A 12,575-nucleotide genomic window follows, 5' to 3' on the forward strand; every position below is an offset into this window, starting at 1 on the left:
TCCAGATCTCACAAACATAATACCACCCATAACCAAAAATCTCATCAGAAAAAACAAAAAAACCCAAAACGATCGCAGTACATGATTATCTGTCATTTCGCAAATTTTGCCTATTTCACTTTCTTTGAGAATATAGTATTGAGAATTCTGAGGATATATAAGACTATGATTAAACTCATTACAGAAAAAAAAAAAAAACCCTATCAGCCACACTACTGCAGGTACAAGTTTTTCGTTTTGATGAGTCAAGCGTACATTTTATGGTTATGGTCTATGGAATAACTTAAGCAAATGTTAGAGAATCATGTCTTGACAAAAGAGATCAATTTAGGAAGATGTGCTAATAAATACAATAGCTTGAAATAGACTACATTCAGAGAAGATAACTTTTTGTCACAGCATTTTCAAATGAAATGAATACAACCCTGAAATATGAAGGACTTACGTCTCATGGGTGCCAAAAAAGAAAATAGGCATTTTATTCATAGGAGGTTTTACTGCTCCATCAGGAACTTCATCCACCTAAGAAAAACACAGATTATCATAATTCAAATCAAGTAACAGTCAAGTTTAGGAAGAAATATGTAAAAATTAAACATTAAAATGGGAATTAAAAAGGTTACAAAAAATAAAGCAGGAACTTTTTTTAACAGTATGTAAAAAAAATATAGCAGAATCAAAACCAATATTAGCAACAATAAAAAATTAATTACTTTCAGTTTACACAAACACTTTTCACACCACTTCTTTTAAAGTAAACCACTTCTTTTAAAAGGAGAGATGACAATGTGTTACAGATAAAAGGCACAATTCAACCTCATCCACATACTGCCCTTCCCTAAGAAAAAGCAACAGGAAGCCTTCCTACCCTTGTGCTGACCTGGTAACTTGTGGAAGTCCTAACGTGAAGTATTACCAAAAGGGCAACAAACTTTAAAAGAAGCCAAATTCCTAAGCTAGCATATTAGCTAGATACTTTATTACCTCCATTCCCACATCCAACAAATGACCTACAGCAGTCCCAGAACTTAGGATGCCTTTTCCGCGGGAGTACAGAGAACAACAAAAAGGACCGGATAACTCACCACATACACTTAACCTATTTAATAGAAAGCCCAGTAGACAAACCCACTTAGAAGTAATCTTGCCGCAAATTCTGGGGGTTTTTTGCCAAGAGCAGTTATTTGGGGACAGCATTTCTGTACAGCTCCAGGGGCCTGCATAAGCTCCAGTGTCACTCCACCACACATTCCGTAAAGCCGCGTTACACAAATTAGGACAACTTGACAAATAATGACAACTTGAGTGGGCTACTTGTTACGGATCTGCAATGTGACTGCAAAGCCGCTTCAACCCCCGGGAACGCAGCCGCGTCCCCCCTCACGGGAGGCGAAGCTGAGGGCGCTGCTCAGCACAGGTGTGAGAGCGCACCCCACAGAAAGCGAGGCAGAGGGAGGAGAGGGAGCCTTACCCTGGCCGGCCAATGGGGGTAACCTTTCATCTTGGCGAAGATCAAGTCTCCGGGTTTGAAATCTCGGCTCATGCTTTCTCACCGACGTGACGCCCCGTTGCCGCCAGGCGAGCCGGACTGAGAAGGAAAGGCGCTGCGCCTCCAGCAACCACCGAAGCACTGCGAGCCACACGAGGTGCCACTCGCTGCCGTGATAAACACACCGGGGCGGGGGAGCGAAGAGAAGGGCAACACAAGAAGGCACGTCAGCAAGGGCGGGCGGCCCCCGGCTAGGGTGCGCTGCCGCATGCCCGCCCTTCACCCCTGTGAAGAGACCACCTGGGCACTCCGCAGCCTCAGTCCCCGCCCGCGGGCAGGGCCAGGCCGCCCCCGGCCCGGGGAGCCACCCGCTACCTTGTTCCGACCTCCCCCGTCCCCGACCGGCCACTCGGCCCCCACGCACGCGGGCACGATGGCGCGAGAGCGCCGCTGGGGAGCAGGAGGGGGAAGGGAGGGGGCGCGCGGAAAAGAAACTCCGCCCACCCGCCGTCCTCTCCTCCATCCATTCCTCCATCCCTTTTTCTCTCTCTTTCACGCTCCTCTCCCTGACTCCTCTTTCTCTATCTCTCTCTGTCTCCCTCTCCCACCTCAAGCCCGCTCTCCCGCCCGCCGGTTCACCAGCAGCGGTGCAGCTCCTCGCTAGCAGCCCCAACCGCGCTGGCGCCCGGCCCACCGCCCGCCGCGGGAAACACGGCCGCGCCGCCTCCTCCCGCCAGCGGGCCGATACCACCCGGCACGCCGCACCGGGGCGGCGGGGGAGCTCCGGAGTGCCGGCGGCGACACGGGGAGCACCTGCCGTAAGATAGACGGCTCGGCTCCCGCCTCTACGCCTGAGGGAATACGGACAGGAAAGAGCCCGCCGGACCCGAGGCAGGGCTGGAGAAAGGAACGGGAAAAGCCTCGTTCGCTCCCTCTCCCCGCAGCTGGAAAAGTGGTTCATTCCTCCTCCGGTGGGGGCGGAGCGGCCGCGGCGCCGCTGGAGGGAGCGGAGGTGGACGGTGAGGAAGAAAAGAGGGCGAGGAGGAGGAGGAGCCGCCCCAGCGGCCGGCTGTGGGACCGCCCCCGGCTGCAGCGGCAGCCGAGCTGGGGCCAGCACTCACACGGGCTAGTGGGCTCTGCTCAGCCGCTGACAGGCTGGCGTGGTTAATGAGCGCCAGCCTCCATCGCAACGCGGGCGAGTGCGACCGGCCCCGCGGGACCCTTTGTGTGTCTCACGCCCCACTGTTAGAGAGCGTCCCCTTGCTGGGCTTCTCCTCCCTTTTTGATGCCGGCCCCAAAGCTGCCCGTGTTGCGCGGGTATTCCCTAGCCACTTACTCGATGTCTTGACTTCCCCCAGCATACAACAACCCTCGGTTGTTTTGTTTTCTTAAGTCTATAGTAGAGTCCTTACCTGCTACTTAGTCACCATTGATTCCAGGCTTTGGTGGAGGTTTTCATTGGTTTGGTTTCCTAACTAGGATTGCTACTAATTGAAACTGTGTTACTCCCCTTGCACTCTCCTGTCTTGTTTACCAATCCACGCTAAGCCTCCTCCTCACCTAGCATTTCAAGCCACTGTGCCCTCCTCTCCTGTTTCTGTCAGCTGATCTCCGGAGTGCATCAGCCACTGCCAGCTTCCCCACAAATACCCTGACAGTGAAGAACTCAAAATCAGATATAAACCCACTACCTTCTTTCTTACGGCCTGCCTGTCCTGTTGTATCTAATTCTAGTTCTACATCAAAAATTAGCTTGCTTGTCAGCTCTTTGTGGCTTTAGTCCTATGTGATGGCCCCACACAGCACCACCTGCAAATCATAGTATGTCTGAAGAAAGGGTGAAAATATTATGGAGCTTTCTTTCTTTTTATCACAGCTGCAATTTGTACCTTGAAGGATCTACCACTGACACAGCTACTGCTATTGTCCACTTTTCTAGGATGTGGTGGGGTGGATTTTATTCACTCTCTCTCTTATGCTGCTGTTGTTTGACATCATATATGTTTACATCTCGGTCTTCAAAATTCTCAATCGAGATGTTTGAAGGAACTCTTCCCTTTGCGCAGTGAGGCGACCAGAAGGGGAATAGTAACCTTGTTACCAGTCTCCCTCATCCACCCGGCCGTCATTTTTGTCCCACGGCCTCTCAAAATCATTTACCTGTTTGTTTCTCTTGATAAACTGAGTGAAGAATGTGCTGCCCCGAATGTGAGGACGTGCACACCTCAATCAGGCCCTCACGTCAGTCGGTCATTTAGCATTTTTGGAGTTGCGGATGGCTAGGACGTGTGTGCGGCTGACCCGGCGGGCTCGCGGGCCGCGCGGGTAGTGCGCGCAGGGCTGCGCGCGCCGCCGGACCGCCCGCTGGTGACGTTCCGCCGCGGCCGGAAGTTGCCGTTGGGAAGGCGCCCTGCGGCGCCGCGTCCCTGCTGGCGGGACCTGGAAACGGCGCGGCGCTTCCCGGCGCTTCCCGGCGCTTCCCGGCGCTTCCCGGCGCTTCCCGGCGCTTCCCGGCGCTTCCCGGCGGCCGCACTCGCCCCGGCTGCCCGCAGCAGCCTCGGGGTGCTGCTGCTGGAGCTCTGTTCTGACCTTGTTCCCTCAGGCCTTCCTGCCAGGTAAAGCGCCAAAGCCGCTGGCGCGGTGTGCGCTCAGCCAGCGCCGCTCCGGGGCGAGCGGAGAGAAGGGATACTGCTACTTTGGTTTTTAGCTTGCTTAAAATTTTTCAGCCTGCGTTAGTGAAAAGCTAGTGGCTCCTTCAGCCGAAACTGGTGGGCTTTTATGGCTTGCAGAACAGATGTGGTAGTTCCGCCTGACTTTGTGTGTTCTAAATTAGTACATCTTGGTTAGATTTCATTTACTGGAGGGGGCCTGAGAGATCCTCCAGTTCCACTCCTTTGCCATGGGCAGGGACACCTCCCACTAAACCAGGTTGGTCAGAGCCCCATCCAGCCTGGCCTTGAACACTACCAGGGATGGGCATCCACAGCTGCTCTGGACAACCTGTTCCTGAGGTTGCCTCACCATCCTCACAATAAAAAATGTCTTCCCCACAGCCAGGCTAAATCAATGGTATTCATGAAGTTAGTTAAGCATATTCAGAAGTTTTTGAGGAGAATATGACACAAGTTTTGTAGGTAATATCCGTCACATGTATTACCTTCTCAAGCAAAACGTTCCTAACTGTTTTGTTTGATTGTGAGGCTCTTACAAGCCACTCCATGCCACTTGAATTCTTTTTTTTCCTAATTGAAACAGCATGCTTTTGGAATCATTTGTGTGCTAATAAACTATGGATGTGCATCTTAGTAGAGAAATGTTGTATATTCCAAATTATTAGCATGCCCAGAAAACAGTCATTAGATGTTCCCTGTTTCCCTCCCCCCACCAAAGTGATTAAAAGACTTAAAAGTAATTGCAGAATTTTCTAAAACTTCAAGATGGTGTGGATGTGTCAGAGGAGATTTTGCTTATGTTCTGAGACATATTTTTTTCCTACTGCATCTGTTTAGTTGTACATTTTTTTTTCTTTTTCTACTGCTCAGATTTTGGTATAAAACCAAATATACATTTTGGCAATAAATAATATGAAAAACTAGTTTCTTAGTGTTCTGAATTAGTCTTAATGTGAAAAATTGACACAATTGGTAGAGGTATAGTTTCCTGTACCGGGATACCTAATTTTCTTTTTTAATAGAAGTGATTAATCTTTGTTGAGTACAGTTACTACAAGTACTTTGTCAAGATTTTTTTCTCTCATGTAAAGTTTTCAGTGTGCAAGTCAACAATAATTAAATGGAATTTAACACATGCCTAGAAATTATACTACAGTCTATACTTTGAAAATGAGATTTTCAACAATTTTCTCATTTAAGATGGAAAGAAAGCTATGTTGTTTTCTCTCAGAGTGTGAGTAATTATTGTGTGGCATTTACTGTGTTTTGAGTCTTATGAATACATGCACCAAGGTGAATTCTGATGGGTAGATGATAAAAATCACAAGGGATACATCTAGCTATTCTATATGAATATACTCAATATACTGCCTTTCTGTAAAAACAAAACAAACCAAAAAAAAACCCAAACAAAAAACTCATAGTTTTTAGAAATATATTTATTTTTGGTGTATCTTCTGTTCAAATTATAGCTTGAAGTAGAAATGATTTTTTTCTTCTCCTTGTTTCTAGTGGGGCAACTGGAATGAATAAAGTCAGTTTATATTAATATATTACACCAACTGCTGCCACTGGACACCACAATATAAAAAAAAATATTAAAGTATTGGAGACCATTGAAAGGAGAGCCACAAGGTTGGTGAAAGCCTTATGAGGAATGACTGAGGTCATTTGGTCTGTTCAGTCTGCAGAAGACTGAAGGGTGACATCTTGCAATTACAGCTTCCTCACATGAGAAAGTGGAGGGGCAGACACTGATCCTTTATCTCTTGTGACCAGTGACGTGACCTGAGGGAATGGCATGAAACTGAGTCAGGGGAGGTTTAGGTTGGATATTCAGAAAAGTTTCTTCACCCAGAGCGTGATTGGGCACTGGAACAGCTCCCCAGGGCAATGGTCACAGCACCAACCTCACAGAGTTCAAGAAGCATTTGGACAGTGCTCTCAGGCACATGGTGTGACTCTTGGGGTGTCCTGTGCAGGGCCAGGAGTGGGACTCAATGGTTCTAATGGATACTTCCCAACTCAGCTTTTATTCTATGATTTTGTGAACATGTGACTGCAAACCAGGGATGGTGAAAATGGAGTCCAGGCAGGTTTCCTGTTTTGGACTTTAATATGGATGTCCATCTGCTATCATGTTCAAAAACAAACCTTTATGACTCATTAATACTAACTGTTGAATACAGCTTATGCTTCATGTTACCTTGCTTTAATTAATGAAAAGAGGTCATTAATAAGTTTGCTATGCAACTTGATGTAAACAATGGATTTTTAAGGTCTGCATTATAAGTATGTTGTCTATAGTGATTTCTTTTTTATTGTAACACTAAATTAATGATTTTTTCCTGAAGATGAGTGGAGTTACAGTTCAATTTAGTATTCCTTCTGTATAGTCCTAACTATTGCTGATATATCAAATACAATAAAAATATCTTCAAATAGATAATTCCAGGTTTGTAAAACATTTGGAAGACTTGCTGTGGTAAATGCTGTTAAAGACAGCAAATCTAGTACATATAATCATGGTATACATATTTATCTTCAATATAATTATTTTGAAGAGAAATAGAGTTTGTAATATTGTTACAAGATAGAGAATCAATGTATGTAACAAAATATTTTTTACTGATATTCTGAAAACCTTGGCGTGGGATATTCTGCTATGTTACTATATGTATATTTTTATTAATCTATAATATTTAAGCTTAGAGGACTGGAAGTACAATTCTCATAGTTGTCTAAAACTATAGTTGGTTATTGTATATCAATAATAATACTGTTTTCAAACTGCTTGTGAGTATTAAATGATTCTTTCATTATGTTTCCAAATAAACTAAGGCATGTTTCTGTTACAGATTTTAATGTTTTTATGATATGGAAGAATCATCTTGGAAACTGTTCAAGTAAATGTATAAGTCTATAGTTCGTTCTCCAGAGTTTATAGTTTATGCAGCCTAAAAAGCTGCTACCGGCCATCATGAGTTCATCCTCTCCAGTAAACTGCTCTGTCACAGAGGCTAGAAGGTGAGCTTTATTTCTGTATTTTTGAGTCTAGTAATGTAGTTCCTGTTTTTGCAGTTTATTTTCTAGATCCCTGAAATTTTGTAATTCAGACTGAAAAAGAGCCAGATATGGTGTGATATATGCAAGCTATGCCATGTCAATACAGTTATCAGATCTCAGAATTGTGGAATGGCCAGGGCTGGAACAGACCTCAAAGATCATTGAATTCCAGAACCCTCTGCTCTGAACAGGGATACCTTTCACTAGATGAGATTGGTCAGAGCCCCATTCACCTTGGCCTCAAGCCAACTGTCAGGAATGTGGCATCCATAGCTTCTCTGGGCAACCTGTTCCAGCCTCACAGTAAAGGGTTTTTTTAATATCTAATCTAAGCCTACTCTCCTTCAGTTTAAAGCCATTCTCTCTTGTCCTGTCACTACATGCTCCTGTAAGTCTTGCTTGCAGGCCCTCTTCTGGTACTGGAAGGTTACAGTTAGGTCTCCTTGAAGCATTATCTTTTCCAGGGTGAACAAACCAAATTCCCTCAGTCTTTCACCAGTTCACCTCAGGAAAGGGGCTCTGTCTCTTTAATCAACTTCTTGGGCCTCCTCTGGACTCTCTCCAGCAGGTCCATGTCCTGGGGACCCACAGCTGGATGCAGCACTGCAGGCTGGGTCTCACAGAGCAGAGCAGAGAGGCAGAGGGGCAGAATCCCCTCCCTCCCCTGCTGCCCACGTTGCTCTGGATGCAGCCCAGGACACGTTTGGCTTTCTGGGCTGGGAGTGCTCATGGCTGGGTCATGTCCAGCCTCTCCTCCACCAGCACCCCCAATCCCTCCTCAGCAGGGCTGCTCTGATCTGTTCATCCCCAGGCTGTGCTGGTGCCGGGGATTGCCCAGTATGCATATGTCCTGAGGAGCACCATTTGTCACTGATGTCCTTTGGGACTCTGAGCGATAAATCGCTATCCTCTGGGTGCTACTGTCCAACTATTCTCATATCCACCGATGATGAATCCACTCATCAAATCGGTCTCTCCAGTTCAGAGGGAATGATGATGGAGGACTGTGTCAAAGGCTTTACAGAAGTCCAGATAAATGCCATCTGTAGCTCTTCCTTTGTCCACTGATGTTGTCATGTTACCAGATGATAAATTGTCTACACCTGGTGAGCTAATGAAATGCTTGTTCTCCTAAAACCATTGACCTGTGGATCTGCACAATGCCCATTGTGTAAGACGGAGAACTGGGAGTTCATCAGCCACAGTGTCCTGCCAGCTTGACTATGTTAGCTCTCACATTGGAGTCCCTGACCCCTATGGACTGCCAGAGAGATCCCCAGGGCAGAAGAATACATGCATAAAGGAAAGGGGAAATACTTAAATGATAGTGGGGAAGTGATTATCATGTGTATTTTTATTCTGGGACAATCAATGAATATGTATATAAAATACAGCATATAAGCAGAAACTTACCTATACTCAGCATACAAGACTTCAGGAGGAGCAACTGTGCATCTGACCAAATAAAGAAGGCCTGCTTCTTAATGCTACATTAAGTTAAGTTTTTTATTTTATCAAATTTTTGGTAGCAGTCACTCCATCATTGCAGGTGTGCTTACTGGTCACCTGATGTGCAAGAATTCTCGCATCGTGGGCATAGGAGACATGACAGAGGTAGTTTCTGTCACCACTTGGGAGCCATGTCATGGAGTTCCAGAAGGGTTTTCTATGATAGCTGTGGGGGTAGAGTCTTGCACATGGCTCTAATTTTTTTTAGCCTGATATGTGTTTGATCTTCAGCACAATTAAAGTAAACTTTAATTCATTCTGTGTACCTTAACTGGGAGAGCTATTTGTCGCTATTTAAAGTCTGATTGTAAAAGCTTGCCCGTTGAATGGAAATAGCAATACTGAGTGAATAGGTATTTTGGATAGGAAGTCAGGACTGCTTCTTCAGCTTCTGAGGTTTAGCATAATTACACTGCTACGTAATAAATGAAAGAAAGTTCCTCTGATACAAAGTTATGTTTTCAGCCAAATATGAAAGAAGACTAAAAACTGTTTCTCTGTGATGTTCTTTGTTGACTGTAATTAGCTGACTTGTGAAGTGATGTGAATTTTTGAGCATTCTGTGATGTAGAACTCAAAAGCTGTTCCACCTGCTTATATGCTTTCTTAAAGAGACCTTAAGTACTAGCAAAAATGGTATCTTAGATAAGAGCTCTAGTTGCTGAAATATGTATTTTCATTCAAAACCAATGATCAATGAACTATTAAAATGTGAAAATGAAAGTGCAAAGCAGTCTCTGAATTCCTCTTAGACTGCAAGTCATAAATGATTAGAAACTTTCCAGGGATTCTGCCCGATTTTGTTACTTAAACTTCCAAGAACGTTATGCTTGTAGCACTTTTACTGGTAAATGAATATGAAAGGAAGACTTCTCTATGGTAGGTAGTATGAAGCTTTCATAAAGAACTTACTGCATGTATTGATGACGCTGTGAGGATTAAAGAAAATACCACAGAAATAAAGTGGCTTATTAAGGGTAATTCCTATATTATTTGAAAATGTTTAAGTAGACAAATGAAATAGTGAAGTGGTAACATAATAATATTCTGTCAGTTTTCTTGTCTTCATTTTTTAAGTTGCTGATTTGATTCTATACTAAGAATAAAAATAGGCTTTTCTGCTTTGTATTTTTAAGTTCTTACTTACAATATTATTAAAAGCTGTGCATAAAAGGTCATTTTTAATTTTTCCCCCCAGTACTTACTGTTATGCTGTTTGTCTTCATACTCTTATGCACATTTTTCATTTCTGTAGTGTCCCTAATTTGCTATTGCTTGAGGTATCATGTAACTTGTTTGTGGTGTTGTTTTTTTCTCACTACTTGTCCAGTTAAGCACATAGTTAAATTTTTCTCTGAATAAGTTTTGTTATGCAGGTATCTCCAGCGTGCTCTTTTTTTCTTCTTCTTGTTCTTTTCTTTTAATAATTAATAGAAGAATTGGAAGGAAGAGCTTTATTTAAAGCTGATTGCCATAAAGCCAGAGGTAATTTCCTTAAAGATTTAAAGGTGTTTCTTTTTAATTACTTTACAAAAAGTAGTTGTTCCCTTGCTTTCATTCCATTCTCACTCTCCTTGCAAGAAATATTAAATATCATCAGGCTTGACTAAGCAGAATGACCTCTCTGTGGTCCACAAACTGTCAAAATGGTTACCCTTTTCTTAATCCTTGTTCTTTGCATCAGTCATTCCTAACTTTCACTTTGGGTCCTGTTTTTCCCCCCAGCCTTTGTTAACCTTGGTACCACCAGCTTCTTGGGTGTCTTTAGTTGAGACAGATACTTCTTGTATCATCTTTGAATAAGACAAACTGCCTTTCTTCTCTGTTTCCGCAGCAATGGGAAAATAAAGATCTACCGAACCTGTTATACGATGCCTACAAACAATCTTTTATGCAGTGTACCAGTGCTCTTGATGCCCAATTGATTTTTGCATTTTTTTCTTTTTATATATTTTCTATATTCTTTGCACATATAGTTGTAGCTCTGCAGCATATCATAGTATTTGTAACTAGCATTTTATCTACTCTGTTAGACAGAAAGGCAAAATGAATTCCCCAGTGACTCCAGCCTGGAGGTCCAAGGTTAGATTTTTGGGGACTCCGAGGTTGAAACTATATCTCTGAAACATGTTTTCATAAACAAAGTTTGGTTCCTATCTGAAAGGGGGAATTCGAAGAAGGTTGAACTAGGAGGAAATTATCTTACCACTTACATCTCTAACTGAGGATTTTTGTCAGATGTGCTAATTTTCTAAACATAAAAATTGTATCCATGTTATGCTACATGTGCATCTTCAATGTTTTCCACCTGGCGAATTGTGCACCTAAAGATCCTTATAAAGGTAACCCCTTTTTATCACCTAACTGTGTCTTGCTTATGATTTTAGGATGAGTGAAAAGGCATCACTCTCACTGTTCAGATTTTTATTAACTTCCTTCATGACTTAACTTCATATTTTCCTTTTGCACTTGCTAAGTGTTGCTTAAAGTAACGGTTGCTTAAAGTAACCTGGTTACTGATTGTTTGCCCTTTGGGACGTGTTGGTTCCTCTGGGTATGTAAATACTGAAAGCTGATAATGTGCCAGTGGTTTTTTGCAGTACATGTGGGTTTTAATGATCCTTATCTCCTACCTTTATCAAAAATATAAAATCTATTAAGTACATGGCACCCTGTGGAACAATTACTGATGACCTACAATTATTCTGATCACACAGTTGAAGTCCATCTTGTTTTTAAATGAATATTTGACAGAATTTATTAAATTATAATGTATTTATAGGCTACAGCTATAAACCTGAAATTTGTCGTTTGTTGTTATTAATGTCTTTAAAGGTTACATTTAATCTAGAATACTGTTCCCCTTATTGTTGACATTTGTGTTAGTCTGCTTATGTGAGAAAACATATATCATCAGGTGGAGGTTTTAGTTGTGTAAAATGTTAATGGTACCTGTGCATAAATCTAGGAGTAAAGTGATAATTTTTTTTTTTTAAAAACCCAGTATACTGCAATTTATTAAACTGTTCTTTCTGTAATTAAGACTTCATGTAGACCAAGGTAGACTATTTTAGCATTTTCAACTCTGCATGAAATGATGCCAATATTTTGCTTAATTTAACCATGTTTTTATTTACAGTTTAATTCATATTTAGTGGTCCTGACAACTTTCACTTTTGTGTGGATCACCTGATTATTACAACCATGCTTACATAATTTTAATAATTTGCAAAACAACTTCTATCAAATAATGTGAACACTGAGTTTCAGCTCCTGAAATACTCTGAGTTCACTTTAGAGTTATAATAATTGTTTGTAAGATTATTAAGCTAGTAAATAAAATATGTATTTTTATACTAATTTTTCACTTTCTACGTCAAAGCTTGTTTTGATTATTTTGATGCTCAGAGGAGAATCCTGTTACCTTCCAAGTAGATTTTCTTTTGGGTGGAAAAGTAGTGGAAATAACATAACAGAGTATTTTAGTGAAGTAGACCTTTAGTTAGTATTTTGTTTGTGATCAATTGTTTATCTGTGGCTTAGATGTATATATTTTTGAAAACAAAGGGTGAAAGAGTTTTATTCCACATTTATGCATCTGTTTTATAACAGTGATATTTTTGAGACAGTAATCTGTGGTGAAAAATGACCTTTTCTGAGGAAACAAACAGAAACTTGCTAGTCATTTTAATGTATGTTATTGGAATGATGTTTTTAAGCATCCTGAAAGTTTATTGGAACAATAGTAAAAATAATGAAAAATAATTAAAAGCAAGCTTAAATCGACTTAGGGAAATTCAAAGTGCATATCTGATGTAAGTTCCTGCTTCTACATGTTT

General features: G+C 42.3%; 2 protein-coding genes across 13 annotated transcripts in view; one reads left to right on the forward strand and one right to left on the reverse strand.

Annotated features, from left to right (window-relative positions):
• PSIP1 (PC4 and SFRS1 interacting protein 1) overlaps nucleotides 1-2,459 on the reverse strand; it is a 38,085-nt gene extending 35,626 nt beyond the window's left edge. The window contains exons 1-3 of one of the 4 annotated variants that reach the window (XM_033085495.2): nucleotides 2,303-2,459; nucleotides 1,472-1,656; nucleotides 446-522 (exon numbers count right to left, since the gene is read on the reverse strand). In XM_033085495.2, the coding sequence (XP_032941386.1) occupies nucleotides 446-522; nucleotides 1,472-1,543 (149 nt within the window). In that variant the 5' untranslated portion in view covers nucleotides 1,544-1,656; nucleotides 2,303-2,459. Of the gene's footprint in view, nucleotides 1-445; nucleotides 523-1,471; nucleotides 1,657-1,864; nucleotides 1,951-2,097; nucleotides 2,213-2,302 lie in introns of those variants that run through there. The other 3 variants (XM_033085494.1, XM_033085493.1, XM_033085497.1) reach the window with 3 other exon arrangements.
• Nucleotides 2,460-3,961: 1,502 nt separating this feature from the next.
• CCDC171 (coiled-coil domain containing 171) overlaps nucleotides 3,962-12,575 on the forward strand; it is a 184,417-nt gene continuing 175,803 nt past the window's right edge. For 6 of the 9 annotated variants that reach the window (XM_033085309.2, XM_033085310.1, XM_033085311.2 and 3 more), the window contains exons 1-2: nucleotides 3,963-4,104; nucleotides 7,020-7,188. In XM_033085309.2, the coding sequence (XP_032941200.1) occupies nucleotides 7,112-7,188 (77 nt within the window). In that variant the 5' untranslated portion in view covers nucleotides 3,963-4,104; nucleotides 7,020-7,111. Of the gene's footprint in view, nucleotides 4,105-5,673; nucleotides 5,797-7,019; nucleotides 7,189-12,575 lie in introns of all 9 variants that reach the window. The other 3 variants (XM_033085312.1, XM_033085315.2, XM_033085308.2) reach the window with 2 other exon arrangements.

Source organism: Catharus ustulatus, chromosome Z, assembly GCF_009819885.2.
Source record: "Catharus ustulatus isolate bCatUst1 chromosome Z, bCatUst1.pri.v2, whole genome shotgun sequence".
NCBI lineage: Eukaryota > Metazoa > Chordata > Aves > Passeriformes > Turdidae > Catharus > Catharus ustulatus.